Genomic DNA, 26914 nt, shown 5'->3' with positions numbered 1-26914 from the left:
GTGTGTGTGTGTAGGAGCCAGGAGCATTTGACATGGAGTTGGTCAACGCTCAGCTGCATTACTCTGGTATCATGGAGACCATCCTTATCAGGAAGGACGGTTATCCAATCAGATTGAACTTTCACAGTTTCCTATCAAGGTTGGTGATTTACTCATTTTCAGTAAATGTGAGAAATGTGAGCACCAGTTGATCCGAAGATAAAATACAGATTATAACAGCCTCTCGTTCAGGTTTTTTTCAGCCCCATTAGAACTCACCACTTTCAGTCTGTCAAAATTACTTGACCTGTTGGCTTTTTCTGCCAAAAGAATAATTCACACACCGTTTTTTCATGCTGAAATTGCCATTGGCCTCTCGCCCGCTCCTGCAGCAGGAAAGCAGTTGAAACCAATTGATCTCACAGCACCTCTGACCACTGAGGTACTCTGACTTATTACAAGAAACAGCATTCACAGTCCATTGGATTCACACCGGAACGACTCAATTCCAAACATTAAAACCCAGAATACAGTGAATCACACTCACAGCGTCCCAGATTCACAAAGTTAAGACCCATGTAGCTTCCTTCATATTTACTTCAGAATGCAAATATCATATTAAACTCGTGTGTGGGCTCGTATGTGCACGCAGGTATAAAGGCCTCCTCTGCCTGAAGGATCTTCCGCCTGCAGACGGTGAAAACTGTGTCATCATGCTTCACAAGCTCGGCCCGGTGAAGAACGGCTCGTACCAGCTGGGAGTCAGTAAGGTGAGCTCCCTCAGTGCAGGGAAGGCCCACGCACATGCAGAAAATGTGAGGTTGAATAGACCGAGTGTTAGAAATAAATGCTGTTCATGTAGATTTATTTGTGTGTGTGTGTGTGTGTGTTTTAGATTTTCCTGAAAGAGGAGTTGTATCAGCTGCTGGAGGGGAAGCGTGACCGTGTGCTGCACCTCGCTGCCATGACGCTGCAGAGATACACTCGCATGTATTTTGTCCGAAAGAACTTCATCAAGTTCCGGCGCCGTTTGACGCTGTTCGAAGCTCGCTGCAGAGGCTACGTGGCGAGGTAATGCTCCTGAGAGGCCAGCTGCTAGTTTCACAACTTACATTTAACATCTCATAACGTCTTTAAATAAATCCACATGCAAAAGAAATGCCTCTCCATAACATGCTGGTTGTACAAAGAGAAAAGAAGAGGGAGTTTTTCCAAAGAAATATCAAAAGCTGTTATTTCCCTCGTCGTCAGTTAGTCAGCATCATCATTCTCTCCCTGAAGGTTGAGTTTAAACTTTCTTCAGCACGCTGTCCCGCTCGAGTCTGGAGTTTCAGTCCTGAGCGTTGCCATTTGGGCTTCAGTGTTTGGTTTCACGGTGCCAGATAGATCAAAGCTTATCGCGGACAACCCGCTTCTTTTGTCCTTGATGTGAGGAGACGAGGCCAGAGAATTAAGGCCACGCTCATCCATCACAGGTGATGGATCTCTCACTCACTACCAGTCGGATAAAACCGACAATTATAAATCTTTTACTGGGAATGTTTTTTTGTTTTTTTTAGATTATTGAACGTTTTGAGTAAATTCTCACTTTCTGCTGTCTCTCTGATTTATGAACAATCCATTCTCCGTGTTTATTGTGTTTCCTGGACAGAGTAAAGTTTGCTCTGAGGAGGAAGTACCTCATAAGGTTCCGCTCAGCCGTGCTGCTTATTGTCAACCGCCAGCGTTACATGAGGGTATGTGCGCTGTGGTTGTGTGAATGTGATCATAGAAAATTCCGTTGATATTGACAGTATTTGACTTAGAAGTTAAAACGAAAAATGAACAAATGTGTGAAGTGTGATGCTGTTTTTTTCTTTCTGTCAGACAGTGCTGGAGCCAGCGAGGAAGGCAGAGGAGGTGAGTGAGGACGTTATGTGAAGTGTCTGAGAGGGAGGAGGGTCACGCTCCGAGAAAATATGAGGTTGTGTCAGTGTGTGATGCACTTTAAGTGTTGGTTTGTGTATTGCAGGATCGAGTCAATAGAGAAGTAGTGAATGTGACAACGCTGCCTATCCCTGCTGAGCTGGCAGCCCTGCTGCAGGTCGCCTCAGGTACACACACCTGCACACACACACACACACAAACACACTGACCCGTCCGTCACAATCAGACCGACCATCAGCATGAACGAGTCCACCCTCGTTTATGCTTGAACATCCATAACGTTTTTTACCATCCTCTGTAGGCAGAACAGATTCGATACCGCTCAGGCCCCCTCCATGACGGACGAGCTTCAAAAGTTGATCATCTGGAGAAAACCCTCCCAAGCAATGTTTCTGCCGACTTAGATAGAAATCAGCTCATGCGACACACACACACACACACGTCCGCACACAGGGATGGAAACAACACGCCTGCTCCCAGTTGTGATGATGTGCAGAGTATTTACTGCTTGACTGACATTAGCCTTAAAACATGTCTTCACCTCAAAAGGTCATTATATTTTCGAGTCCCCGTCATGTGACTGGATAAACAGATGTTGCACATGAGTAACACATCTACAGATATGTTCCACCTTGTGTGCAGGCAGGCGCAACAATATGCACTGTGCACTTTTTCTGCGATGACACATGGCCTTCGGTGTTTGTGTGTGTGTGTGTGTGTGTGTGTGTGTGTGTGTGTGTGTGTGTGTGTGTGTGTGTGTGTGTGTGCTCACAGGTGGTGAAGAGCTTCATTCTGACTGCTTGGCTGTGGTCCAGGCTCCAAAGGTTCAGGTTGACCCTCAGCTCACCCTGCCCCTGGATATCAACAACTACCTCATGACACACTACGTCCGGGCCATATTTAGGGTAAACACACAAACATGCACAGAGCCCCACACAAAAACAAAGATTGGTATTTGTGTAAAACTGCAGGGACACATGAATAAAACATAAATGGACCTTTGCAACATTTTTTGTGTAGAATCATTTGTTTGTGTGTGTATGTGTGTGTCGTAGGAGCCATTGTTCGGGTTGCTGACTGCTCCACTGGATTGTTCTCTGATCAGACTGGATGAGGATCTGAAACAAAGATCCCTGAACATTTTCATTCTGGTATGAAAACATCATGTTGCACTGATATTTTACTGGGAAACTCAAAGTTCAAACTCAGCATCTCAGAGTCATCAGACAGAGTTTTAGCATAAGCTCTATATTCAGTTAACTGAAATGCCATTTGTGGATAAGAGGCCAAAAAGCATTAAAACATTTTTTTTATATAAATAAGTAAAAAGAACATTACAGCCTTTGCAAAAATGTTTTAAGATCTCACAGAACATGTTGTGAATCAGATACTCAGGTTCATGGGGGATCCCAACCTGAATGGGGCTCAGGAGAATCTGTTTGGGAACTACATCATCCAGAGAGGACTGGCCAATCCCAGCCTCCGAGATGAGATCCTGGCTCAGGTAGCCAATCAGGTGAGAACTTTTCCTCTTTTTTGAAAAGACTGAACAGTCGGAATTGCACATAATCTCAGCCGATTATGTTATTCTCTTCCATTTCCTCTCCTCTTTTAGGTTTGGAGGAATCCGAACATTTTGAATTCAGAGCGTGGTTGGCTCCTCCTCTCCTCTTGTCTCTCTGCCTTCCTGCCCTCTCAAAGACTGGCCAAGTACCTGCTGAAGTAAGACATGGCTGAAAACATAATGTCCATGGAAGAAGGACGAAAACTATCGATGTAACATTTTAAGTCCTTTCAGCTCTGGACTTTCTATTCCCTTCTTTTCCGGTGTCCCTCTGCACACGATCCCATGCAGCTGCCGTACAGATTTGTCTCTGTTCATGTTTGTTGTTGCAGGTTTGTGTCTGACTACGGTCCGGAGGGCTACAACTGCGTGTGTCAGCACCGTCTGCTTCAGGCTCTGCAGCGGCTGAACGTCGGGCCGGAGTACGTCCGGACCTACCCGCCCTGTCTACTGGAGTGGACAGCCAATCGCAAGAGAGCTCACACTGTCCTGCACATACACTGCTTTGATGGTGAGTCCACACGTTTGATAACACCATGATTTTTACTTGTCATTTGTGCCAGGTCTAGAAAAAGCATTGTTCTTCAGTAAAAACAGAAATTTACTGGACTCTGAAGAGACTTTGTGTTTAAATAAAATTTACAGATGAATGAACCTGAGTGCATCTCTTCTTATTTTGCATTTATCTTAAAAATCCCGACTGTTTTTCTCCACGAATACGTTTGTGTGGTGACTGGTGTAAATCACAGGGTATACATCACCGCACCGTATCCAGCTCCTCTTGTTTGACCCAACCTCACCTGTCTTGTTTTACTTGTTTACCTGAGCCCCGTCAATGTAAACTCTATTCAACAGAAGAGTTTAAGTCTCTCTCTCTCATTTCCTCCTCTCATTAACTAATCTGTCCTCGGAGGATTAGACAACACCTGATACTCGCTCTGGTTCAGCAGCTGCGTTTGTTGGTGCTGGGGGATCTTCACTGACAGACAGGGATCAGTGCCACCAACCTTGTCGTAGAGACATTCTTGAATCTGATTCAAACGACTCTTTAATATCTTCCAAGAGGAAAATACACAGCAGTAGTTTCTGTTGATGAATAGCTGAATGTCAGTCGGTGTCTTACTGTCTGCATTGTGTTTGTTCTCCTTCAGGTGTATCCTTCCTGTGTCCTCTACACTCCTGGACAACAGGAGAAGAAATGGCCAAAGACATCTTACAACACAGGTATCACCTTCCAGTAAAACACAAACACTGATAACACGGATTGGATTGGAAAGAAATGTTGTAAAAGCATGTGTGTGTGTGTGTTTAGGGGTGTGGTAGAGGGCCGTCGAGGCTGGTCGGTGCTGTTGAAGGAGCCGGCTCAGTGGGTGGAGCTGGAGGGCTCGGACTATGTCCTGGACTTGATGTCGGACCTGGAGCTTCCTGCCGACTTCCCCAAACACAGCAGCTACTTCATCATCTCTGCACAGGAACCCACCAGAGTGCGGCCCAATGCCAGCATGTGAGATGGACAAAAAATAATAATAACGTTTTAAATCATAATTAATTCACAATAACTAATTCATAAGGTGAATTTGTAACTGATTTAGTAGTTTTCTTTCAATATTTGTCAAGAGAATGTCTCCCTCTCAAAGTGGAGACCTCTACCTTGACGTCTCTCAGAAGCTGATAATTTGTTTTTAACATTTTAAACATGAGCTTCTCTCAGCGCTTTTCACTCAAGCAGTCCTCGAACACAGGGACTTATTTGGTCACAGACACAGACTGAAATTTGTCTAAACATGGGTTAAACACTGTGATCTTAAAATCTTACAGCGGATTCTCCAACAGCTGAGTTACTGAACCAGACACTTCTTAACAATTCTTAATTTTTTGGGAGATTCTTATTCGTTCCTTTAGACACTGAGACTTGACTCTAATGGTCAGGACCATTTAAAACTGTTTTTAGGTCAGTATTGGACATCAAGCAGCTAGAGAGCCAGAAACTGAGCAAAAAGATTGTGAATATTGACGCGTAAAGTGTTAATGACCAGCAGCTGGTTGTCAAATTCGCCACTGACAGGTTTACTGATGAAGATGTGGTTGTTCTGAATGTTTTGTATTTGCTTTTGTTTTACAGAAGCCTGTTGGGCGGTGGGTTTGACACAAAGGATGATTTCACATCTTCACCCATACTTGGCAATGATGGTAGGCCTACACACTCAAGCAAACATATTAACACTCAGTAAGTTTGATCACAACAGAACTCCTCTCCTCCTCTCCTCCTCTCCTCCTCTCCTCCCCTCTGTCAGACTCGGAGCCTCAGAGAGGGATGGATCGTTATCTCGACAGCCTGTTTGACCCTGTGCTGTCTGATGGAACTGGGGTAAGTTACGTAACTCACTCACAGTGAAACTCACTTGACCTGACCGCTCTGAAAAGCTGCGTTAGTCGGAAAATAGCATGAAGTGAGTCCTCGTCATAATTAAGTTACTTGTTAACACGCCGGCAGCCTTGTTAATGAGCGAGAAGCCTTATATTTACCTGCTGCGTGAAGATGAGAGAAACTTCCAGAAGGAGAACCGGCTCTCAACATCACGTGTGGTCACCTGAGCTTAACTTCACAGGTCACAGCGAAGGATCTGAATGCTTTTATTTAAAAGCAAAAATAAATGAAGGGCTTTCCCGAATGCACTGTAAGATATGTGACGGTTTCTCTTTAGTGCAGTTGTATCCTCATTGTATCTGTGGCAGACTTGTAGAGATGTAGTGTTTTGCTGTGAGCTTGTATGATTTAATATTAATAAGATCAGTAAACCGTATTTATAGCACTTTTCAACATCGGTGACATTAACAGTTAAATAATTGAAAAAGTAAAATAAACAAAAAGCTCAGAAATGTGTATTTGGATGACAGATGACAGCAACTTTAAACACGACACGTCTCCACCGGTATAAACGTTATAGTTGCAGTGGTAGAAGAGGAGGATTGTGGTTGAGTTAATTCAATGCGTCGGGTCAGTGGTGCGCTGAATTCTGGCCATGTCGGCTCTATCAGTCTTCGGCCCGGGAAGGCAGCGTGGTGAACGTTAGCCGTGCTATCGGATGTGACTGACAGGAATTAGCATGTATCAGGTGTGTTCTACAGAGCTCTCCCGCCCAGCAACTTATTACGTTACCCAGTTACCGTAACTGTCACAGCGACTAGATCGCCACGGTGATTTCCGAACCAGGCAACGCGCGTATCCGCTTACGAGGAACTGACACTCTGGCAAATGAAGGGCTTATTATTTAATGAGACATGGCCCACAGACACATGGTCCTGTGGATTTGAGTGTCAGCGGCTGATTTCTGATGGAACAGCTGCACATTCAAGAGGTCTGACGCTCAAAGATCCCATCACGAGAATATTATTCACATTTTTGTCTCTTCGCTAAATAAATATCTTTCGTATCAAATATTTAATGGCGTCACAGTAAAATAAAGTCTTTAAGCATCAGTTGAGTTTATTCAAAACACATTTCTACATTTGTTAGAGCCCGATCAATGGATGTTTTTTTTTATGATGCTGATATTAAGGAGTAAAAACTTTCCATTACCGACATGATTTCTAAGATTAAATTTCAAACCGTAGTGACAAAGAAATGTGACTGAGGCTTGATATTTCACAGGAAGTAGAGTCGGCCGCAGGACTCTCCAGCAGGATGAAGGGGGCTGGGGGAGTCGGAGGGGGGTGGCATCAGCAGGGGCAGTCCACGGGCCCCCCACCTCCACCTGGAGGTCAGACACAGGAGACAGCGCTCGTTCACTCATTCATCATTCACTCACAGCAGTAAAGAAAACACACTTAAAAATCTGTGTGTGTGTGTTTGTTTGTGTGTCCACAGCTGTGAGAGTCCTTCCCGTGGGAGGTGTGATGTCGCCTCCTGTTGCAGCCGTGGCACCTGTGACACCTGGTTCGTATCAAATGTGGAAAGAAACACGAGGAAAGGAAAAGCTCGAACATAATTCTCCTCCTCTCCTGTTGACTGTGTTATCTGCTCCTCTCTCCTCCAGATGCACAGCAGGCTGTTTTGGCCCGGCAGCAGCAGGCAATCGTGAACCAGCAGGCCATCATCATGGTAAGCCCTCTGTGAGGATCCGTGTCTCGCTACGTGTCTCGTGTTTTGGATTTTAATGCTGAGGATTCTTGTCTCTCAGGCTCAGCAGATGACCATGCAGGCCATGGCCATGGTCAGCCCAGTGTCAAGCCCTCCCATGTCCCCGATCACAAGCCCTCCCTCGAGTCCCCTGCCTCACCACCCTACCAGCCCATACGCCCCGAGCCCGTACGCTGTCATACCTCCAAGTCCGTACGCTAACATCCCGCCCAGCCCTTACGCCAACTTCACTCCCACTCCCTACGCTGCCACACAAATCCCGCCGAGCCCCTACCCTCCTACTGCTCAACAGGAACAAGCTCCCTCACAGCCTCAAGCTCAGCCCCCCGCGGAGCCCCAGACGCAGCCCGGAGCTCGGCCTCAGCCTCGGGCCGACAACCCCAAACCTCAGCTAAGCTCCACTGACACTAACCAGAATGAGCCGGCAAAGCCTAAAGCTAACCCGGCCGCACAGGTCAGTAACTCTGAGACATGTGAGATAACAGTCCACAGTGACAAAGAGCAGAATGATTCAGCAGCGCTCAGTTTATCAAAAAGATGTTCCGCTGGTTGTTGTTGTGGACTCCTGGCAACAGTCGCCGCTTGCCACGAAAAACATCTTTTTGAGGAAATGATGAAGGGTTTATGGGTTTATTTGAAATAAGAATAAGGGCTGTGAAGTTGTAGGATAATAAGCTGCTACTGGTCGAACAACAAAGAGCAACACCTACAGGAAATGCATCAACAGAAGATAAGAAATATTCCATAAATAATGTCCATGGCCAATTATTTTTGTTTTTACTGAATGCGATGCAACAGCAGGTAAGTCGACGTCTAAATGTCTGGAGATTATTTTTTAAGCAATTATTTGTATTCACAGAAATAATTCAGTATTTTAATTGAATAGTTTTCAGTCGTGTGAAAGTTAAAGTTCTCACACAGTTGAGTTTTTTTTTTTTAGAGACGGCGATGCAGGTACATTTTATCTAAAGCATTTTAGTTTAAAAACTAATATTTTAGTGATTTCAGTTCTGGAAAAACGTGAACATTCGTATGCAGCTTGGTGCAAGATTCGAAACAACAACAACAACAACTCACCAGCCAAATGAAAATAATCACTTGAACAGCTCGAATATCTGTAGCGAACGAAATGTGCCTTTGTGTGTTCTCCACTTCTATTTGCTCTGACATTGACTTCGCTCCAATTACAAGTGACGGAAGGAAAAAATCTCAGGATTGCAAAAGATGGCAAAGTCACTCTGTCTGGGTTTTTTTTTTCCGGCACAGTCAAGTAAGGACAGCGCTCCTCGGAGGAAAGCTCCAGGCGTCCCCCTGAATAAGGACCAACCAGTCAGGAAGTTTGGTAAGAAACAGAGGAAACATGAGAAAGCAATGAACCCAACGTCCCTTTAAAATAAAACATCTTATTTAAGAGAACTCAACGCAAGAAAAGCTAATTGTTATTATTTATTTGTGTGTTTCAGCCCCAGTTGTGACGAATCCCCTGCCCCCTGCTGGAGAGGTGGTGAAGTCTTCAGCTGGGACCAAAGATCACGTCGTCCCCAGCCAAGACATCCAAGGTAGCGGAGTGATGTTTTTTATTTATAACACATTAGTAATAGTAATTTGGAAAGTGTCATCTTCTTGTTGCTCACGTTATTCACGATACTTTAAAGATATCATCAAGAGATACAACTCACCACCTCCACCGCCAGAACAGCTGCCTCCAGGCAAGAGGTGAGATCGCACACAGACACACACAGACACACATGGCTTACACAATCAACGGATCACAGATTATACGACACGTTGCATTTACACCATGCAAGATTGTATTTTGCAGAGGTGACACTGAATGCATGTGTTTAGGAGACCAGAGGGGAAGTTTAAGAAGAAGCAGACCGCCCGTGATGAAGCTTTGCAGATCCTCAAACCCCAGATGGACAACCCTCCTGCTCCACTGGTAAAAAAACACACAAACACCTGAACTCTGACAGTAACGACAGTGATGCTTGTGTTGTATGGAAGTGCTTTTGTGTGTGTCCAGCCCAAACGTCCAGCTGCCCCCTCACCCTCTACACCTGCAGTCAAGGAGGTGGGATTAAAACCCAGCAAGAGTATGAAGACCAGAGCACCTGATCGTCCTCTCCCCAAACCTCCACCAGGTAACCACACACCGCCACGCTATACAACACATTCTTAAGACAACCTGGGCTCCGTTGCCTCCGTGTCAGAACGCTGCAGCCTTAACGTTTCCTGCGGAGCTTTCACAAGAACAGACGAGAGCCCCAGAAATCTTGTTGGATTCATTCCTTCCCTCATGAGAAGCTGCAAAGCCTTTTTTTTAAATTGTTCCAAACCTTTTTCTGTGCTGTTTCTTTTTCTTCGCTCTGCAGCATTTTTTTTTATTTTAGAGTGTTTATTAGTTCAATAAACCACTAAGGCTGCCTTTTTACTGAATGGTTATTACCATTTAAAACAAAACTAACACCAAACCAAACAGAATGTTCTCATATATCTGAAACATAAAAGCACCCATTGGATTACAGAATGAAAAAATGAATCTTTCGTCAAGAGTTTTAAGATTTTGTCAAGTCATTATGCTGCAGATAAAAAACACAAACCTTTCACAGACTTATTAGTATCTGCATTAACGTTTAGTAATATGTGGTGATTTATTTACAGAATAAAAAAGCTGTGTATTGAATTTTTATATTATTTACAAGTTCGGTATATTCGGTTGTATTTTAGTTTTTAAGTGTTTGACAAGAACATCTTTAGAATCATTGCCAAAATAAAAAACCCTCTGATGTATTTACTGCAGTTTCTCGAGAGCTCCCGATAGAGACAGAAAGCATCCAGACGCAACTTCATCAGAGCACCAACGAAGAGCACTACACGTACACCAACGTTCCCTGGAGACTGTACCTCAGGAAGGAGGTGTGTACGAACAGACACACAACCAACACTATGATCCACCTTTAAAAGTGTTTGTGTTTTTATTGTGTTTTATTTTTTTAACAGGTTTTCTATCCCAAAGACAGCTTCAACAATCCAGTGGTGCTCGATCTGATTTTCAAACAGGTAACTTCGGAGGTGGTTGAATTAAAGCCGGATTGGATCTGACATCAACAGATTCGTTTGACATCAACGTCATATTTAAAGTAGATTTCATGTGTTTTACAACCTGGACTCTATGTTTATGTTAACTTCAAAAACTTTTGGAATCGGTTCAGCAGCAGTGGCTACAATACAATCTAATGGGGCAACTGTGACACTCCATGGGATATCGGCTAAAAGATTTATTTGTTCTCCACTAAAAAATAATCAAAGTGTTTTTCTGGGTCCTCATAATGGCTCTGCTTATTACCTCCCTCTCTCCCTCCCACTCTTTCTCCCTCTCTCCCTTAATTTTCTCTTCAGATTTTAGTAGCTATTTGTCCGTAGACTAGAATTAGGGACGGCCACTGAAGTCAAATGCTTCATCGACATCGTCCACATCAGAAAAAGATTCAGCTCTCTCTCCAACTCTCTCTCTCTCACGTCTCCACCTCCATCTTTCTGCAACAACCCAAGTCTCACGTGATTTGAGTGAGAGACTCCTCGTTAAAGGAGACACGTGTTGCCAGACTCTTCACAAAGCCCTTTAAGTACGCGTTTAACGGACTGTCGAAGTTGCCCCATAAGGTAACACTGCCACTGTGTCGTGCCTGCCGGTGGAAAAGTTCCAAAAGTTTTTCTAAGTACCATTTATTTACGCCCCCACATCTATAAATAAACACAGATGGTTGAAAAATACCAGAAGTCCCCTTAAAAAGATTTCTTAAATCACTGACCTCTTTTCTATCAATTGTGCTCCATATTTTTCTGACAACAGAAATATCACAGAAAGTTCAAACTAAATTATTTCTAACATTCCTTCTCCTCTCCTCTGGCTCCCACAGATCGTGAATGACACTCTGTCGGAGGCGTGCGTTCGAATCACCCGTGATGAAAGGCAGAAAATGAAAGCTCTTTTCGGTAGTCTGTCTGTTCTGCCTGGAGACATGTTTTATTTGCACCGTACACTCAAATCCAAACAGATCTCCTCTCCACTCACGAGTTAATGTGTGTGTGTTTGTGTGTCTGACAGCGAAACACGGGGTTGAACAGAATATGGATCCAGTGGAGGATCACGTGAAGAAAACTGTTGTGACGGCAGCGAGGGAAACCTGGGACATTTACTTCTCCCGCCTCTTCCCTGCCTCGGTGAGTGCGGAAAATCCTCAGAGGGAAATTATTACTGCATGTGTTGCTTTCATTTTATTAAGCCTCTCTATGTTAACTGTATGTGTGTGTGTGTGTGTGTGTGTTTGTGCGTGCAGGGTAGTGTAGGAACAGGTGTGCAGGTGTTATCAGTGTCACACAGTGGGATTAAGCTGTTGAAGACCGTAAAAAGCAGCGCTGCAGCCCCAGACTACTTCAGAGTCCTTCGACCGTACACGTACGTGCTGCCTTTTTCTGTTTTTCTCTGCAAATATGTCAGAACATTTTATTTATTTGATTTCGATTTATCAGGTAGATTCGTTTTTATCGGTTTGTGATAAAAATCAGATAGTAACTTGTCGTCGTAACCAAAGTTGTGAGGATCACATTTTTTCACCCTTTTGAAGAAAACATAGAAATTTTACCAGAACGTCACCAGTAAATAAATAAAACCACCATTTCTACATGATCACATTATTTACTTTCACATTAAAGTGACACATTAGACTCATACAAAACTCGATGTCGGCCAAAAAAGGAAAGAAATAGGTTGTCATAGATTTTTATTTGAAAAATTAATAACTTTCCACAGCTGGTTAGTGTCTCACAATACCAATAATTTAAAAAATCATTAAACTAGAACGTCTGCCAAAGCTCCGACAGTCCCCTTTTAAAAACCACATTTAAATCCACTTGATCTAGATCTTATTTGGATCAGCACCACATTGGACACATCAAGATCTTCATCAAGAGAGTGTTGAGAAACGTCAGGTCACGCTGTGCTTCTTTTTTTTTTTTTTTTTTTTTTCCAGCTTTGCAGACATCTTGTTTGTAACGATCCCGTCAGAGAACATGCTGGAGTTCAACCTGACCAATGAGAAGCTGATCCTGTTCTCAGCCAAAGCCCCGCAAGTCAAACACCTGATCGACACGTTCATCAGTGAGATCAAACGGGTAAATACCACTCGCACACACACACACACACACACTCACACTTAGCTTAAAGCGTACAGACGGAATTCTATTAATTTGCTGACACCCACACTTAGACACACTCATCACTTTTCATTCAACCTGACACGGCTGTAATTTAGTCCAATTTGGGGAAAAATTGCTAAATCCCCTCGAAGCTCTTTTTCTGGAAGATGTCAGGAAGCATTTTTTTTGTGATTCGGGGAAATCAGCAGATTTGTTTTGAAAGTGCAAAGATGCAAATCCGACAAACATTTTAGTCCAAATATGATCAAATAAAACCTCCATGTAACAGCGTGGTTGTATTTGTCTGTGTGTTTGTTCCCCGCAGGACTCGGACTACGTGATCGCTGAACGTAACTTTGTGACAGACGACCGCTCGATGCTCAGTTTCCACAAAGGAGACGTCATCAGGCTGCAGGTCATGGACGGGCTGGAGAAAGGTAACACTGCGCACACACACACGCGTGTAGAGGAAATGCTGTGATGGTATGTGTGATGTGAATCTCTGAACCAAGTGTGTGTGTGTGTGTGTGTGTCCTCCAGGTTATAGCTATGGCTGTGTGGTGAGGAAGAAGGTGGTGTTTTTGGAGGAGCTGAAGAGAGACACTCAAGACTTTGGTGAGTTGAGTATTTCCAGGTTAAAGCAACCAAATGCAACTTTCATTGAGCAACGGCGCCCTCTACAGGTGGTGATTAACTCTGTCGGGATCTGTGTCCCATCAATTAAGAGTTTTTCATGTAGAGAAAAAACAAACACTGTCGATATCTGACTTCAGTGGAAATGGCTCAATTCTCCCTATTCAAGTCAGTGTAGCATCAAATTCATCACATCACGTCGATCATCCAGATGTTTGTAACCAGATGCTTGCATGGTCCAAAAAATAAACACGGTGACAGTTCAAACCGGCAGCTTTGAGAGATTTACCGACCCGGCCCGTGTCTGTGCACCCCGGAGGTGTTATGGTATTTTTTTTTTTTATGTCAAGGAGAAATAGGTGCGGTGATGTTGACATTGCCCGCGGCGCTCCTTAAATACGATATTGTATCAGAAAATAATTTTTCCAGATGGAAGATGGCGATGCAATTTGAAAAATATTGATCCATGTCATTTCTTGCGGACACATAAGATGAGAAAGTATCGCAGGTGAGGAGAAGTCACGTCAAACAGATAGTGGATGAGACTGATTCCAATGAAAGTGCACCTGCACTCATATCTGTAATTTATTGTCTTGTATTTATTTATTTAATTTCCTCTCACCTCTAACATCTGGACGATAAAATTCCTTACCTTAGCACAAGAGACTCAGGTTGTCGGAATCTGTTTTGACCTTTAATTGGACCAGTTGGTTTGAGAGCATAGCCGTGGAGGAAAGATAAATCTAGTGAGGGTTTTGGTCGGGCTTGGTCACGTTGGCTGGACTATCTACTTTATATATTTTTTTAATGCATGGGCCTGTAAATCGGGGAGGGGGGGGGGGGACATTGGGCTTGGATTGGTTTCGGACACACAAATCTAAATGTCAAGCTCTGTTCGTTTTTTTCTCTCGGGCTCAGACAGGTCCCGGAGCAGCTCTCCATTGTTAATGAGAAAGAAAAGCATGGAGATAATGATCTGACTTTAAATGAAGAGTTGACCTGCTCTGAGAGAAATGGCTGATAGTGATCAGGATTTATAGCGGTGATTGGGGGAGGGGGGGGGGGCTGTCAAGGGACACAGCAGCCAGGTGTGTGTGTGTTTATGTAACTGCATATTGTAATCTCTCTGCTGTGTGTGTGTGTGTGTGTGTGTGTGTGTGTGTTAGGTTGGAAGTTCGGCGCTGTGTTCGGCCGCTCTGGTGCATTTCCGGCCGAGTGCGTCCATCCCGTTGCTCCCCCTGACTTCCTGTCACTGCCACTGGACCGTAAGGCTGAGCCTCGCGGAGGAGCGGGACAGTTTGCTGTGTCGTCAGCCGTTGCTGTTGCCGTGGCATCCACCATGGCCGCACATGAGATAGATCAGACGATTGAGGTACACACACACACACACACACACACACACACACACACACACACACACACTCATGCAGCCGTCTGTCAAACTGAAGTGGTCAGGTTGTTTTTCACTGTCTATCTTTGCCCTTCAGAAAGTTTCCCTCGATGGATTCGCTGATGGAGATCTGGATGAGAGGGCCCTGCAGGACAGTAAATATGACATGGTGGAATTTGCCAGGAAATACTTCAGACAGGGACCCGGCGGGAAGGGGTGAGACAAAGTGATAAAATCTACTCATGTAAACAAACACATGGAAAACTCACACACACACACACATCATCTCGTTTGTTTTTATCTACTGGTAGAAATTACTGAAGTACATTTACCCAACGTCTGTTCAGAAGTATAGTTTTTAAATACTTTATACTCCTGGTGTAAGAGAAATATATCATAGTTGTGTTTAAATACTGTGGCTCATTAGACAGAGTCAGGAAATGTTTGATGTGCGAATTAAAAAAACGTTTCATACTGCATGTTGTATGTACTCTAATCAGACAATGCTATCTTTTTCATATATGATATATTATTTATACAATATGAGGACACATGATTCTCAATAAGCTTTACTGGGTCTGTAAAAGTTAAAGCATTACTGCACATGTGACTTTTGAGTGATGTCAGGATTAAATCATTCCAATACTTGAAATAATGACTTAACTTTCTGACTTAATTCTGATTTCTTCATGTAAGGGAGAATCAATTTCCAATCGATATAAGTTTTACATTGTCTCTATTGACCCATCAAAGCTATAAAAGTTAATCGTCTGGAGAAACCCTCCCAAGTTTTACCCGTTCGCACAAACACACATACTCAGAGACGGTGACAAAGTCGATCCGCTGCCTCCAGCTGTGATAACAGGGATTCTGTTGATAACAGGTCAACCAGTGAAAATGAGCAGGAGAGTGGAGCTGTCAATCAGACGTCTCATCAGGAAACACCTGTGGATTGTTTGTTACATTCAAAACATATTATTCTGTAGAATATGATGCACGACAGTCCGGATTAAATTACCCAGCAGTATATGAAGTGGTTGAAATCAGCTCCATCTGATTTCTCAAACTTATATAATACATAGATGATAACAAAACACTGGCTGGCGACAGTCTGAATCGTGAGTGCATTCGAGTCAGTTTAATTTAATTGCTTCTGCACCTTCGTGGAATTAAATGAATTGTGCCTCTTGTAATGTTGTATTTCTATAACAGGGAATCACTGTTTTTATTGAAGTGAATTATCTCAGCTCTCTTTCCGCAGCTTTTTTAATTTCAAGTGTTCACTCTGTCACTGATTGTCTCATCAGAGGTTCCCTGAAGAGCAGAGGCAAGAGCAGAGACTCCAGGGAGCCCAGTGAAATGATCAGGTTCTCTAAGGTGCTGTTCTATTATAACTCACAGAATCTGGTGGTTTCAGGGTCTGTTAGGTCTATATAACACTTTCCTCATGGTGTGCTCCTCCTCTTCAGACGCCTCTGACCGAGTCTCTGATAGAGTTCACTGATGCCGCCATGAACAGAGTGGCGGCTGATCTCTTCATGTGTGAGTTCTTCTCATCGCGTTACGCTTCTGTTACGTCTTTGCTCTTAAGTCGTCCTCTTCTAACATGAGATGCTCTTGCGTGTGCCTCCTTGTGTATTTTGTGCAGTGGCGATGCGTTTCATGGGCGATTCACCGTCAAGGGGACTGACGGAGCAAGAGGTGGTCAGCACTTTCCTCAAGGTGAGTACACACAGAATAATGTCGTGCACTGCCGTTTCCTCTTTGACAGTTTGCTCATGTGTGTGTGTGTGTGTGTGTGTGTGTGTGTGTCCTCAGCTCATAGGAGAGTTCACCTTGATGAGGGATGAGGCTTACTGCCAGCTCATCAAACAGCTTACTGCCAACACCAGTTCCAAACCGTGAGTCTGCTCACCACCGCACGTTACACATCACAAACCAACGCACAACGCGCTTCTCTTTCTTCACGGGCGATCCTACGTGTGTCTGCGTCTCTCTCCTGTTCTCCACAGCGACAGTTGCCAGCACGGCTGGAGGCTGCTGTACATCCTGACTGCTTACCATCGCTGTTCTGAAGTCCTCAAGCCTTTCCTCCTGAAATACCTGCAGCAGGCCTCTCGCAGCGCTGGGGCACAGTATCAGGGTAAAACACACAGACACACACTTGACGTGTGAAAATCTGCCGCCGAAGCATCTGGCACGTAACGTGTTCTTCCGATATGACAGGTATCGCTAAAGCGTGCGAGCAGAACCTAAAGAAGACTTTCCAATATGGCGGCCGCATTGTTTCGCCCAACAGCATGGAGCTGAAAGCCATGATGGTCAGTGCACTGGTGGAAGAAGTACACGGATCCTAGAAGTATTCAGAGCTAGTAGACAATAGTGTTTTCAGAGTTTTAATATACTCAAATACACATGTCTGCTAATATTAATAATATTACTTTAAGCAGCAATAAAATGCTCTCGATTTTTTTTTAATGGAGTAAATTCTGAAGGATAAGTTTGATGATATTCACTTTAAATTAAATCTATTTAAGACCAACAATAAATGAACTCTGAGTATTTCCTGTGTATCCAGATGCTGATAGATATCATCCCTCCTGTTAGAGGACACGTTGAGCCTCAACAGAGAATATTCGAGTGACACGTTCTTCCATAATGATGACGACGGCCACTGTAGCATGAAAATCACTATCTACTCCTTTTTTGAGTAATAAGTCCCCCCCCCCCCCCCCAAAAAAAAAAAAAAAAACAGAAGAGTCGCGGCTGTTTTAGGAAAAGGAAAAATGATTTATTTAGGAAACGGAGTGCTGGAGGCTGAGAAGCACCGACAGTGTGTGCAAGTCAAAACATAATTTAAGAGGAAGATGTTCAGTTTGTTCTTTCCACAGGATTTGTTGACAATTAGGAAGCTTAAGAATATCATCATCCTTTTCCTTGAACTCACTATTACCACATATTGGGTTTAGTTTAATCCACAAGGCATCATATTATATAAAGTGATTATTTTCAGGTTTTTCTTTCTCAAAGTTGAGCCTTTATATTTATACTGCTCTGGGTGTAGGTTTCAGCCGTAGTACAACGTGTCCAGTGTGTGAGCAGCATCTATATTGAATGACTGTGTGCTTGTACCTCCTCAGGCGGGTCGAAGTTCAAAGCGTCAGCTCGTTCTGTTTCCTGGAGGAATCGAACGCCATGTGAAAATCAAAACCTGCTCTGTAGGTGTTCAGCTTCTGTTCACCAGTACAGCCGTCTATAAGGAGCTGGGTTCTCACAGACGTGTGTGTTTGATGCTGTTGTATTTTTTTCAGCTTGCCCTGGAGGTGATTGAGGAGCTGTGCTATGAGATGGGTTTACACAGGCTGGAGGCCATGGAGGAATACGCCATATTTTTAGTCACCAACAGAGGTGTGCTCACAGCTGCTACTTCTCCCTCTCTGTCACGCACACATATCAAACGTTGGATTAGTTAATCATCCTCTTCATTGTCGGTGGAGCAGAACCAATCACAGATCACATATCGGGCTACTGCTTTGGTTTCAAGCTGCGGCACAAAGTCCATCGAGTGCCGACATAACTGTCGTGGTAAAATAGCAACAGCATGCTCAATATCAGCGTCTAATTTCTGATACAGATACCACGAAACACTGACGTCTCCGTCTATAACAATCCGACGCACAATTTCCTCTCGTGTTTAATTTTGCCTGATGAGTCAAATATGTCCCATGAGTGAATTAGTACATTGTTCACTTTTGTTTCTTCTGCTTTATGAAGTTTTCAGTGTTGAAAGCTGCAGCACTGATTTCGCCCCTTGGAGCGCTCCAACAGCACACTTTGCATTGTGTTGTTTATTTTTCCTGTTTTAACATTAAATATCTCCACATGACAACAGCTGACAGCTGCTCACGCCTCTATGCTATTCAGAAACACAGCAGGCCACACAGCATGTGGCTCTACAAACATTAAAATGACTTTTCTATAAGTTTTACATCGTGTCTCTGTAGTTTATATTCTGCCGCTGGAGGTCGGATACTGATCCTGAGCTGTGGACTGACAATCCTGCACAGAAACATGTATTAGTTCTTTATCTGAGTTGTTCAATTTAGATAATACCCATATCTCTTTGGAACCAATAACCATCTATTGTTTTGCACGTGAGTCCAGGTCAGAATGTGCGTCCTCTGAACAAACACGAGTACATCCTGGACGTTGCGACGGAGGCCGAGGTGGTCGACACCGACTACAGCTTTTGGTTCAGACGAGTCGTCTGGACTCAACCGCTCAAGTTTGAGAATGAGCTGTGTGTGGCGATGCATTATAACCAGGTACAACAGGTGACGTTTCACGTACACACAGTACACTGGTGGAGTTCATGTGTGTACGTAAACGCTGTATGTGTGTATTTGCAGATCCTGCCGGATTACCGTAAAGGCCTTCTGAATGTTCTCCCACATGGGAAAGTGAGCGATCAACAGTTCCACCAGATCTCCAAACTGGCAGCTTTGCAGCAAAGAGCCAAAGACATCATCTTCATCCCCAGCATGTGAGAAAACAGACACAAGGAAAAATGGCTGACGTGTTCTTGTTCGGCCCCAAAGTCGATTGTTTGAAAACACGTCAATAATTTCAGGTTACAGAGCCACGTTCCCGAACCCATCCGGGTCAACAAGTGTTTTTCATTTGCTTCACTAGTTCTTTCCAATTTGCTCACTCCTGTCCGACTCTTTTGCCTCTAGATGGAAACTGGAGAAATCATAATTGGATTTTTACCACCATATTGAAAAGTGCTGACACTGAAGATGCGTGAATGAAAACAAAACATTTTTGTTGTTTGTGATTGATGCAGAAAAAGGAAAATGATTGAGTTTGAGTAAAAGTGCAGAATTTTTCTTTTGTCTCCCGTGGAAGCAAAACATTTCACTTGATTGGCTCGATATTCTTTTTTTTTTTTTTTTACTTTCTCAACTGTTGAAACTTTAATGTTGTTTCTTGCTCTTACCGACGTTATCGCCGTCTCCGTCCGCCCACACGCTCAGCCAGCCGCAGAGCAGAGTCGACTCGCTGAGCCGCCGGAAATCATTGTCAGACATGTTGGAAGTCAAAGAGCGAAGCAGACTTGTGTTTATCTTAGATTCTGTTTCTGCACCCCCCCCCCCCCCCCCCCGTCCTCCTCCTCCAGACATGAATTATCCGAGTACATCGCCACACCTCTCTTCAAGAAGCAGCCACCCCAGCAGTGGGTTACCATGGTGACGCAGCACATGCAACAAGTACAGTCCCTGAATCCGCACCAGGCTCGAGCACAGTTTCTGGGTAAGATCTTTGTTCGTTTATATCAGAGGAGCACAAACCTCTGCCGAGGCCCAACTTTGAAATTCACAATCTACCCCAACAAAAGAACAGCAAACATATAAATCGACCGTGTCACGTGTCACCGTCAGCAGATAAATAAAGCAGCCGGCAGCAGTGACTGTGCCCTTTAAGTAACATGAACCTTGAGCGGGGACGGTTTTCTCGACTCCTGTTTCCAAGTTTCAGAGAATGAACTGTGAAGCTAAATCAGTCATTGGTTATGTATCATATTTACAGATATTTCATCTATTCACAAAAAAATATATAGTCCTGATAAAGAAAATGACTTGTTTCTCAGACGTCCTCTTGTGGTCTAAAAGCACCAAAGCTCAATATTTCTTTGAGTTTTATTCCCCAGTGGCTTTAAAAACATTGCATCCGACATTTCCAGTAATTCAACCAAGCACTGAATCTTTCACGAGACATCGAATGCCTGGTAACTACACAGGGTTTTCTTTTAAACTTCTTTTCCTTGATGTGGAACACAGACTGTTTAAAGGCTGTTCCTCCACCCTCAGGCTTACAGTGGAAAACTCCACCAGAGCGTAAAAACATCATACAACTATGAATTAGAGTAAAACCTCTCGTGGAGAGTTGATGTGTGAAATCAGTGAATTGTCCCTTTAACAACAGCGTGTATGTTTTTGTGTGTCTGGATGTGTGCAGGCCTGATCAGTGCCTTCCCCATGTTCGGCTCCTCGTTCTTCTACATCCACAGCAGCAGCTCCACCACCTTCTACGCCCCCTGCATTGTTGCTGTCAATCAACATGGGCTGCACTTCCTGCACAAAAATACCCATGTAAGGAGCCCCCCCCCCCCAAACACACACACACACACACTAATATGACTCAGCTCATCGTGACTGAAACATGAGCCCAGAAGTAGAGTCTCATGTATCTGCAGTGGATAGAAGTGTTTCATGTTTGGACTCTGTGGTGCAGGAGCTGATGGTAGTGGTCCCCCTGGTGGAAGTGCAGTCCAGCCGCACACAGAGGCCCACTGCTGGAACCAGTTACCCGTATGTCGACCTCACCCTGGGGGACATGAACACACAACGGGTCATTCAGATGCAGCTGGAGCAGGTTATTACGCAAGCAACGCGGACAAGGACACACTTCAGAGGCCACACGTGCCGGAAATGATTTTCAGTGTCGCTGTGTCTCAGTGTCCGTGCTGATGCTGGTTGTGTTTGTCCACAGGGCCTGGAGTTGTGTCGAGTCATCGCCATGCAGGTGGAAAACATGATGTTAGTGCGGGAGAAGAGGCTCACCCTACCACCCAGCGAGATCACCATGTTATAACACCGTGCTGAACTGTGCACACACACACACACACACACATGAAAATGAAACCTGTGAAAATGATCTACCTCTTGACTTCAGGTGTTTGTTTTATAGCTCACAAGTCAATGTGTAAGTGTTTTTGATTATTGTATATTAACTGAACAGAATTCAGCCTAGAAACCTTGAATATGAATATTGATTCATGTTTCTTTTCATATTTACAACTTGATCATTGCTTTTACTACTGAGGTTTTCATTTATTTCACATTAAATAGGTTTTTATCTGTATCTTTTGTCATTTCAGTGTTTTATAACAATTTTTTTAATTTTTTAAATTACTTTTGACTGTAAAAAATGATGTTGGTGTAAATCATTGTAGTGTCCAATCTGTTAATATCAACTTGTTTATTTTTTTAAAATGTTTTTAAAGAGATATATGTGCACTTCTGTGCTCATTTATTAAAATGATGAAACAACAATAAAAACAAGTATCTTATTTCGAGCTGTCTCAGTTTAAGATTATACAATGAAATGATTTATATCAAGAATATTATAGAAGAAAAAAGAAAAGGCTTTATTGGTTCCCGGGGGTAAATGTACAAGCTCTCCTACAGAATATTGAGTAATTAAGTAATTACATCTTTACATTCCACCATGTGTGACAATAATGAAATTAGAATAGAGCTTGATTTGATTAGCTTTTGATTCTATTTTCTGTTATTGTCATTATTATTGCTGCTTACACAGTAAATGATTAAATAAAAAATACATTAATTGGCCCGTAAGTATGAACTAGCATTCTTCTAAATGTATACTTATTAAATGTATTTACACGGAGAAGGAGATTAAATAAATGTGTATATTTCTTCTCACTGCTTTTTGAATATCTAGATTAAATCATGAAGTTTTTTTTTCCTCATCACTGTTTGTAAATAATGTTCATCGTAAAGTTGTTTCTATAATTTATCTTTATTTCTCTCACTCATATAAAACTGAATGTTATCATTATTATCATTATTTTTATTATTATGATTGTTATTATTATCATTATTATTATTATTATTATTATTATTATCATTATCATTATCATTATCATTATCATTATTATTATTATTATTATCATTATTGTTATTATCATTATTATTGTTATTATTATTATTATTATCATTATTATTATTATTATTATTATTATTATCATTATCATTATCATTATCATTATCATTATTGTTATTATCATTATTATCATTATTATTATTATTATTATCATTATTATTATTATTATCATTATTATTGTTGTTATGGGACAGATTTAGCAGCAGTGACGTCACATCCCCTCGCGCCCCTATAATAAATCCACGTCCAGGACACATGATGGACACGCCCCCTAAGTGGCAGCTCTCCAAGGCGCATGCGCAGATCTCCGGCAGGCTCCACGAGTTTGTCTCCAGCGTTTCTCTCGGACTCGGTCTGTGATGCCGACAACCGACCGAGCTCCAGCCCAGCGTCACGCATTCAGCCATGGTCGCCGCGGATAATCTGCGGACCTGAGCGGGAACGTCCCCGGTGCTCCGACGCGGAGCAGCAGCAGGAGGGGGGAGGGTGGGGGGGATATGTGACATGTCGCTGCGGGGTTTGTCGGCACTTCCAGGCGGCGACTGACACACCGAGCCAGGCTAGCTCGGCTAACTAGCAGCTCGGCTAGCTAGCTTTAGCCGGCTGAGTGTTGTGATTTTGGACGCAGCGTTGATCACGTGTGTGTGTGTTTGTTTATTAATCTGCTGTTTCATCATCTGTGGCTCAGCTTCACAGCAGCCTGTTGTTGTTGTTGTTGTTGTTGTTGTTGTTGTGATCGGACAGGCCGGTGCAGCGCTGCAGCTTAAGCTAGCTGCTTGTATGCGCCGCACGCTCCCTTGTTAGCTCGTTATCCCCCCCTCGTCGGTTCTCGGTTTGACAGCGGTCACGTTCACCGGAGTCGGTGAAGCCGGTGCCGACATGCGGCGCTGACACGTCCGTTGGCCGGGAGCAACACGCAGCACCGCAGCCGTCATAGTGGTTTTTTACAGCGTCGTGGCTGACATGGCAGCCAGCGGATACTCCGACCTGAGGGAGAAGCTCAAATCCATGACTCCGCACAGGGACGAGTCCAAAAATAAATACGCGGACGGGACGAGCAACGGCAGCGGGAAAGGGCGGAAGCGCGAGTACCGGGAGTCCGACGGCGACGAGTGCGAGCACAGCGAGGACAGCGCGGAGCTCCGGGAGCAGGAGGCCCACCGGGTGAGGAGCAGCATCCTGCAGGAGAGCGTCTTCACCCCGGAGGAGTGCGCCCTCATCGAGGAGAAGATCGACGAGGTGGTGGCCAAAGGGGAGGCCGGGCTCTACCGGGAGCACACCGTGGACAGGGCGCCCCTCCGCAACAAGTACTTCTTCGGGGAGGGCTACACGTACGGGGCCCAGCTGGAGAAGCGTGGACCGGGCCAGGAGAGGCTGTACCGCAAAGGAGAAGTGGACGACATCCCCAGCTGGGTGCACGAGCTGGTGATCAAGCGGCTGGTGTCCAACGGAGTGATCCCGGAAGGGTTCGTCAACAGTGCCGTCATCAACGATTATCAGCCCGGTGGGTGCATCGTGTCCCACGTGGATCCCCTGCACATCTTCGCCCGGCCCATCGTCTCGGTGTCCTTCTTCAGTGACAGCGCTCTGTGCTTCGGCTGCCGCTTCCAGTTCAAACCCATCCGGGTGTCAGAGCCGGTGTTCGTCCTGCCAGTGAGGAGAGGCAGCGTCACGGTGCTCAGGTGACTCACTCCGGACTGTGTGCTGTCGTGGGTTCGATCCCCGTTGGTTCTGTAAGCTGCTCAGGCCTCAAGTTGTTGATGTCACTAAAAAAAAAGCTGTGTCTCGTTCTCAGTGGCTACGCTGCGGACGACATCACCCATTGCATCCGGCCCCAGGACATCAAGGAGCGGCGGGCAGTCATCATCCTTAGAAAGTGAGTCAGCAAACTTGTATATACCGACAATACGGTTGTTTTATGACACAGGTCTAATCTGATCCATGTGCCTCCTCCTCTGTTTTGCCAGGACCAGACCTGATGCTCCTCGACTGGACTCTGAAAGCCCTTTAAGTTCGTCCCCTGCAGAGAGACCCGCTCCTCTGAAGGCCAAACGCTCTCATCGCAGAGCAGACCCTGATGCTGCACACAGGTATTCAGATAAGTCCGAAATCTGTTAAATACGAATGGAGACAGGAAACCAGGACTAAAGACAGCATATGTTACTCATTAAAGTGGGAACTGACAAGGTTTTGTTTGCTTTAACTTATCATTATAAAGTCTATGTTGATTGCACATTGTAATGGATATTCAGTCACGAACCTAGTCTGTAAATAAAGATGGACAACACGCCTCCACTTCCTCCCACTGCACGCTGCTATCACCTGGAGTCAGATTCACCCCGGTTTTTTTTAATATAATATAATCAAATATAATCAAACCAATGTTTTCGTTTGTTCCTTGTCCCATCCACTAACATGGAGGAGGTTGGGTTTATGACTTATACACTTGTCTTCACCTAAGGAGAGCTGTCATGTCTTCCGTCTTTATATTCAGTCCGTTATCATGACGTCATCAGAGTTTGGATTGGTTCCTTATCAGCCCTAATTTCACGAAGCAATTTTGTCAAAGACACAAAATAGTGCGGCACTAGTAAGGTTTCAATTTACAGCACAGAAGAAGAGCATCATCTGCTAATGTGGAACCAGAACAGGAGGATGATAGCCGAGAAAGAAAACTAGCGAGGAGGTAAAGACAGAGAGTGATAGAATCGGAGGTAAAACATGAATGAACCTGAGACAGACCGTCCCTGGATAGAGACTGAAATTCAGTCCTGGACTCAACCACTGGGACCGGCCTGCAGCGTGAATGGAGTGAGAAGTTAATGGATTTTTTTTTACGGTTCAACGATGCGGCAGATTAGTCGGGGTTGTCCCGACGGCCAGTCAAGCGGTCCCAGACTTTTGAACTCGGCTGTGTATTTATATCACAACTCGTCTTCAGACTGTTTTTCTGTGTGTGGCTCTTAAAGGTGATGAACTCCAACAGAGAAGTTCAAATTAATACAAGCAAAACAAAAATAAGTCCACGTGTGAAAAATGGTCCAAATCTGACTTGACGTCTCTCTCTCTCTCTACCTCTACCCCCCCCTCTCTCTCTCTCCACCAGGCCGAGGGTCCTGGAGATGGATAAAGAGGAGAACAGACACCCGTCACTCTCCCGACAGCGGCGTCGCAGCGGCAGCTCAGAGAACTACTGGAGGCGTGGTCAGGACTACGACAAACACCGGGAGAGTTCAGGACGCAAAGTCAAAATGAGACGTCACTGAGCTCTCATCACTCACACACGTACACAATTAAAATATTATCGTTTCTTCTGTGTATTTTAGTCCCGTAACTTGATTTGATCGGACATCGTTTTCTCCTCTCGCTCCAGTTTTAGTCTGGCACAAGGAGCACAGTCATCACACCGTCTGCATTTTGGTTTTGATTCTGGATCAGTTTGAGTGTATATTTGTTTCCTGGCAGACGAAGCTGGCGTCTCTGCCGCACATTAGAGAACCTCATGTTACTTACTACAGCTCGACTCTGTTGTCAAACTGTTCGATTACCTTTAAATCAAACATTTATTTTGTTTCTATGTGCATAGATACGAAATGGCATGTATTTTTTGTAACCAAGATGTACAGACCTTAAGAGTTAAAAGGAAGATGCACCTATGGACTTGTACAAAAGAAAACCTGAGCTGTAATCTAACTTGTTATAATGTACAATACATTTGTATAGTCTTTGAACAGGGGAACTTTTATGCAGAATGAAACTTCTTCTTCTTTTTTTCTTTTTTTTTTTATGTTGCACCTACATCTCTCATCCATACTTTTACTCTGCCATCCCACATCTCTCCTCTCTGTTAACTTTAGCCTCTGTCGCAGTTTAAGTTGCAGTAACTGTCAGGTTTCCTACCATGCTCTGTGTTTTTATTTGATTCAGCTGTGGCTCCTCTTCCTGATGGTCACAACACGGGATGTCAACTTAACTGATGCTTAATGGAGTGAGGAAATATACTCAGGCCTTGTTTTACACTCTAGATTCAGTCTGAGGTTGCAATTCCTTATATAGTGACAGATGCCATGTTATTGCTGTTCTCTATTAAATCTAACTTTTCCTCATTCTAGTTGGGTGATTATCTGAGCAAAGCCAACCGTCTTGTTTTTCTTGGGTTGAAATATTTGGCTAGTATCTTCATGAATCAGTCATGTTTTGTTTGTTTTATAAATTAGTTTCCTGCTCAGTCAGCCATATTTCCAGAGCTACTAATTAGCCGACTGGTTAGTCTGGAGTTACACATGAATAAAAATAGCCGCTGATCAGAGGAGAAATTACTTTCTACAAA

General features: G+C 44.0%; 2 protein-coding genes across 2 annotated transcripts in view; both read left to right on the top strand.

Annotated features, from left to right (window-relative positions):
• The window catches only part of myo15ab (myosin XVAb), a 40434-nt gene extending 18250 nt beyond the window's left edge, over positions 1-22184 (top strand). The window contains exons 28-75 of the mRNA XM_069529336.1: positions 15-139; positions 632-749; positions 875-1050; positions 1631-1715; positions 1846-1878; positions 1991-2072; positions 2680-2810; positions 2961-3056; positions 3293-3421; positions 3521-3627; positions 3802-3980; positions 4621-4693; positions 4782-4973; positions 5592-5659; positions 5764-5837; positions 7122-7230; positions 7338-7406; positions 7507-7571; positions 7651-8064; positions 8877-8952; positions 9074-9169; positions 9266-9326; positions 9459-9552; positions 9637-9754; positions 10414-10529; positions 10614-10673; positions 11534-11609; positions 11722-11837; positions 11954-12072; positions 12647-12788; positions 13138-13249; positions 13353-13427; positions 14612-14817; positions 14933-15051; positions 16143-16212; positions 16305-16377; positions 16484-16557; positions 16654-16736; positions 16848-16978; positions 17062-17156; positions 17976-18053; positions 18147-18243; positions 19000-19160; positions 19245-19378; positions 20015-20148; positions 20854-20987; positions 21130-21270; positions 21388-22184. Of these exons, the coding sequence (XP_069385437.1) occupies positions 15-139; positions 632-749; positions 875-1050; positions 1631-1715; positions 1846-1878; positions 1991-2072; positions 2680-2810; positions 2961-3056; positions 3293-3421; positions 3521-3627; positions 3802-3980; positions 4621-4693; positions 4782-4973; positions 5592-5659; positions 5764-5837; positions 7122-7230; positions 7338-7406; positions 7507-7571; positions 7651-8064; positions 8877-8952; positions 9074-9169; positions 9266-9326; positions 9459-9552; positions 9637-9754; positions 10414-10529; positions 10614-10673; positions 11534-11609; positions 11722-11837; positions 11954-12072; positions 12647-12788; positions 13138-13249; positions 13353-13427; positions 14612-14817; positions 14933-15051; positions 16143-16212; positions 16305-16377; positions 16484-16557; positions 16654-16736; positions 16848-16978; positions 17062-17156; positions 17976-18053; positions 18147-18243; positions 19000-19160; positions 19245-19378; positions 20015-20148; positions 20854-20987; positions 21130-21270; positions 21388-21489 (5418 nt within the window). The 3' untranslated portion in view covers positions 21490-22184. The remainder of the gene's footprint in view (positions 1-14; positions 140-631; positions 750-874; positions 1051-1630; positions 1716-1845; positions 1879-1990; positions 2073-2679; positions 2811-2960; positions 3057-3292; positions 3422-3520; positions 3628-3801; positions 3981-4620; positions 4694-4781; positions 4974-5591; positions 5660-5763; positions 5838-7121; positions 7231-7337; positions 7407-7506; positions 7572-7650; positions 8065-8876; positions 8953-9073; positions 9170-9265; positions 9327-9458; positions 9553-9636; positions 9755-10413; positions 10530-10613; positions 10674-11533; positions 11610-11721; positions 11838-11953; positions 12073-12646; positions 12789-13137; positions 13250-13352; positions 13428-14611; positions 14818-14932; positions 15052-16142; positions 16213-16304; positions 16378-16483; positions 16558-16653; positions 16737-16847; positions 16979-17061; positions 17157-17975; positions 18054-18146; positions 18244-18999; positions 19161-19244; positions 19379-20014; positions 20149-20853; positions 20988-21129; positions 21271-21387) is intronic.
• Positions 22185-22930: 746 nt separating this feature from the next.
• alkbh5 (alkB homolog 5, RNA demethylase) lies at positions 22931-26690 on the top strand. Its single transcript, XM_020106228.2, has 4 exons — positions 22931-24266; positions 24380-24460; positions 24552-24674; positions 25691-26690. Exons 1-4 carry the CDS (start codon positions 23548-23550, stop codon positions 25848-25850), a joined length of 1083 nt encoding a protein of 360 aa, XP_019961787.1. The 5' UTR covers positions 22931-23547; the 3' UTR covers positions 25851-26690.
• Positions 26691-26914: the final 224 nt, after the last annotated feature.

The sequence above is a fragment of the Paralichthys olivaceus genome, chromosome 8, assembly GCF_024713975.1.
Source record: "Paralichthys olivaceus isolate ysfri-2021 chromosome 8, ASM2471397v2, whole genome shotgun sequence".
Classification (NCBI taxonomy): Eukaryota; Metazoa; Chordata; class Actinopteri; order Pleuronectiformes; family Paralichthyidae; genus Paralichthys; species Paralichthys olivaceus.
This window is presented reverse-complemented; position numbering and strand designations above follow the sequence as displayed.

Excerpts from the sequence above, each read along its gene's own strand:
- alkbh5 (XM_020106228.2), top strand. The coding sequence starts at position 23,548 with ATGGCAGCCAGCGGATACTCCGACCTGAGGGAGAAGCTCAAATCCATG. Across the intron at positions 24,461-24,551 it reads GCAGTCATCATCCTTAGAAA|GACCAGACCTGATGCTCCTC; the intron begins GTGAGTCAGCAA and ends CTGTTTTGCCAG. Across the intron at positions 24,675-25,690 it reads GACCCTGATGCTGCACACAG|GCCGAGGGTCCTGGAGATGG; the intron begins GTATTCAGATAA and ends TCTCTCCACCAG.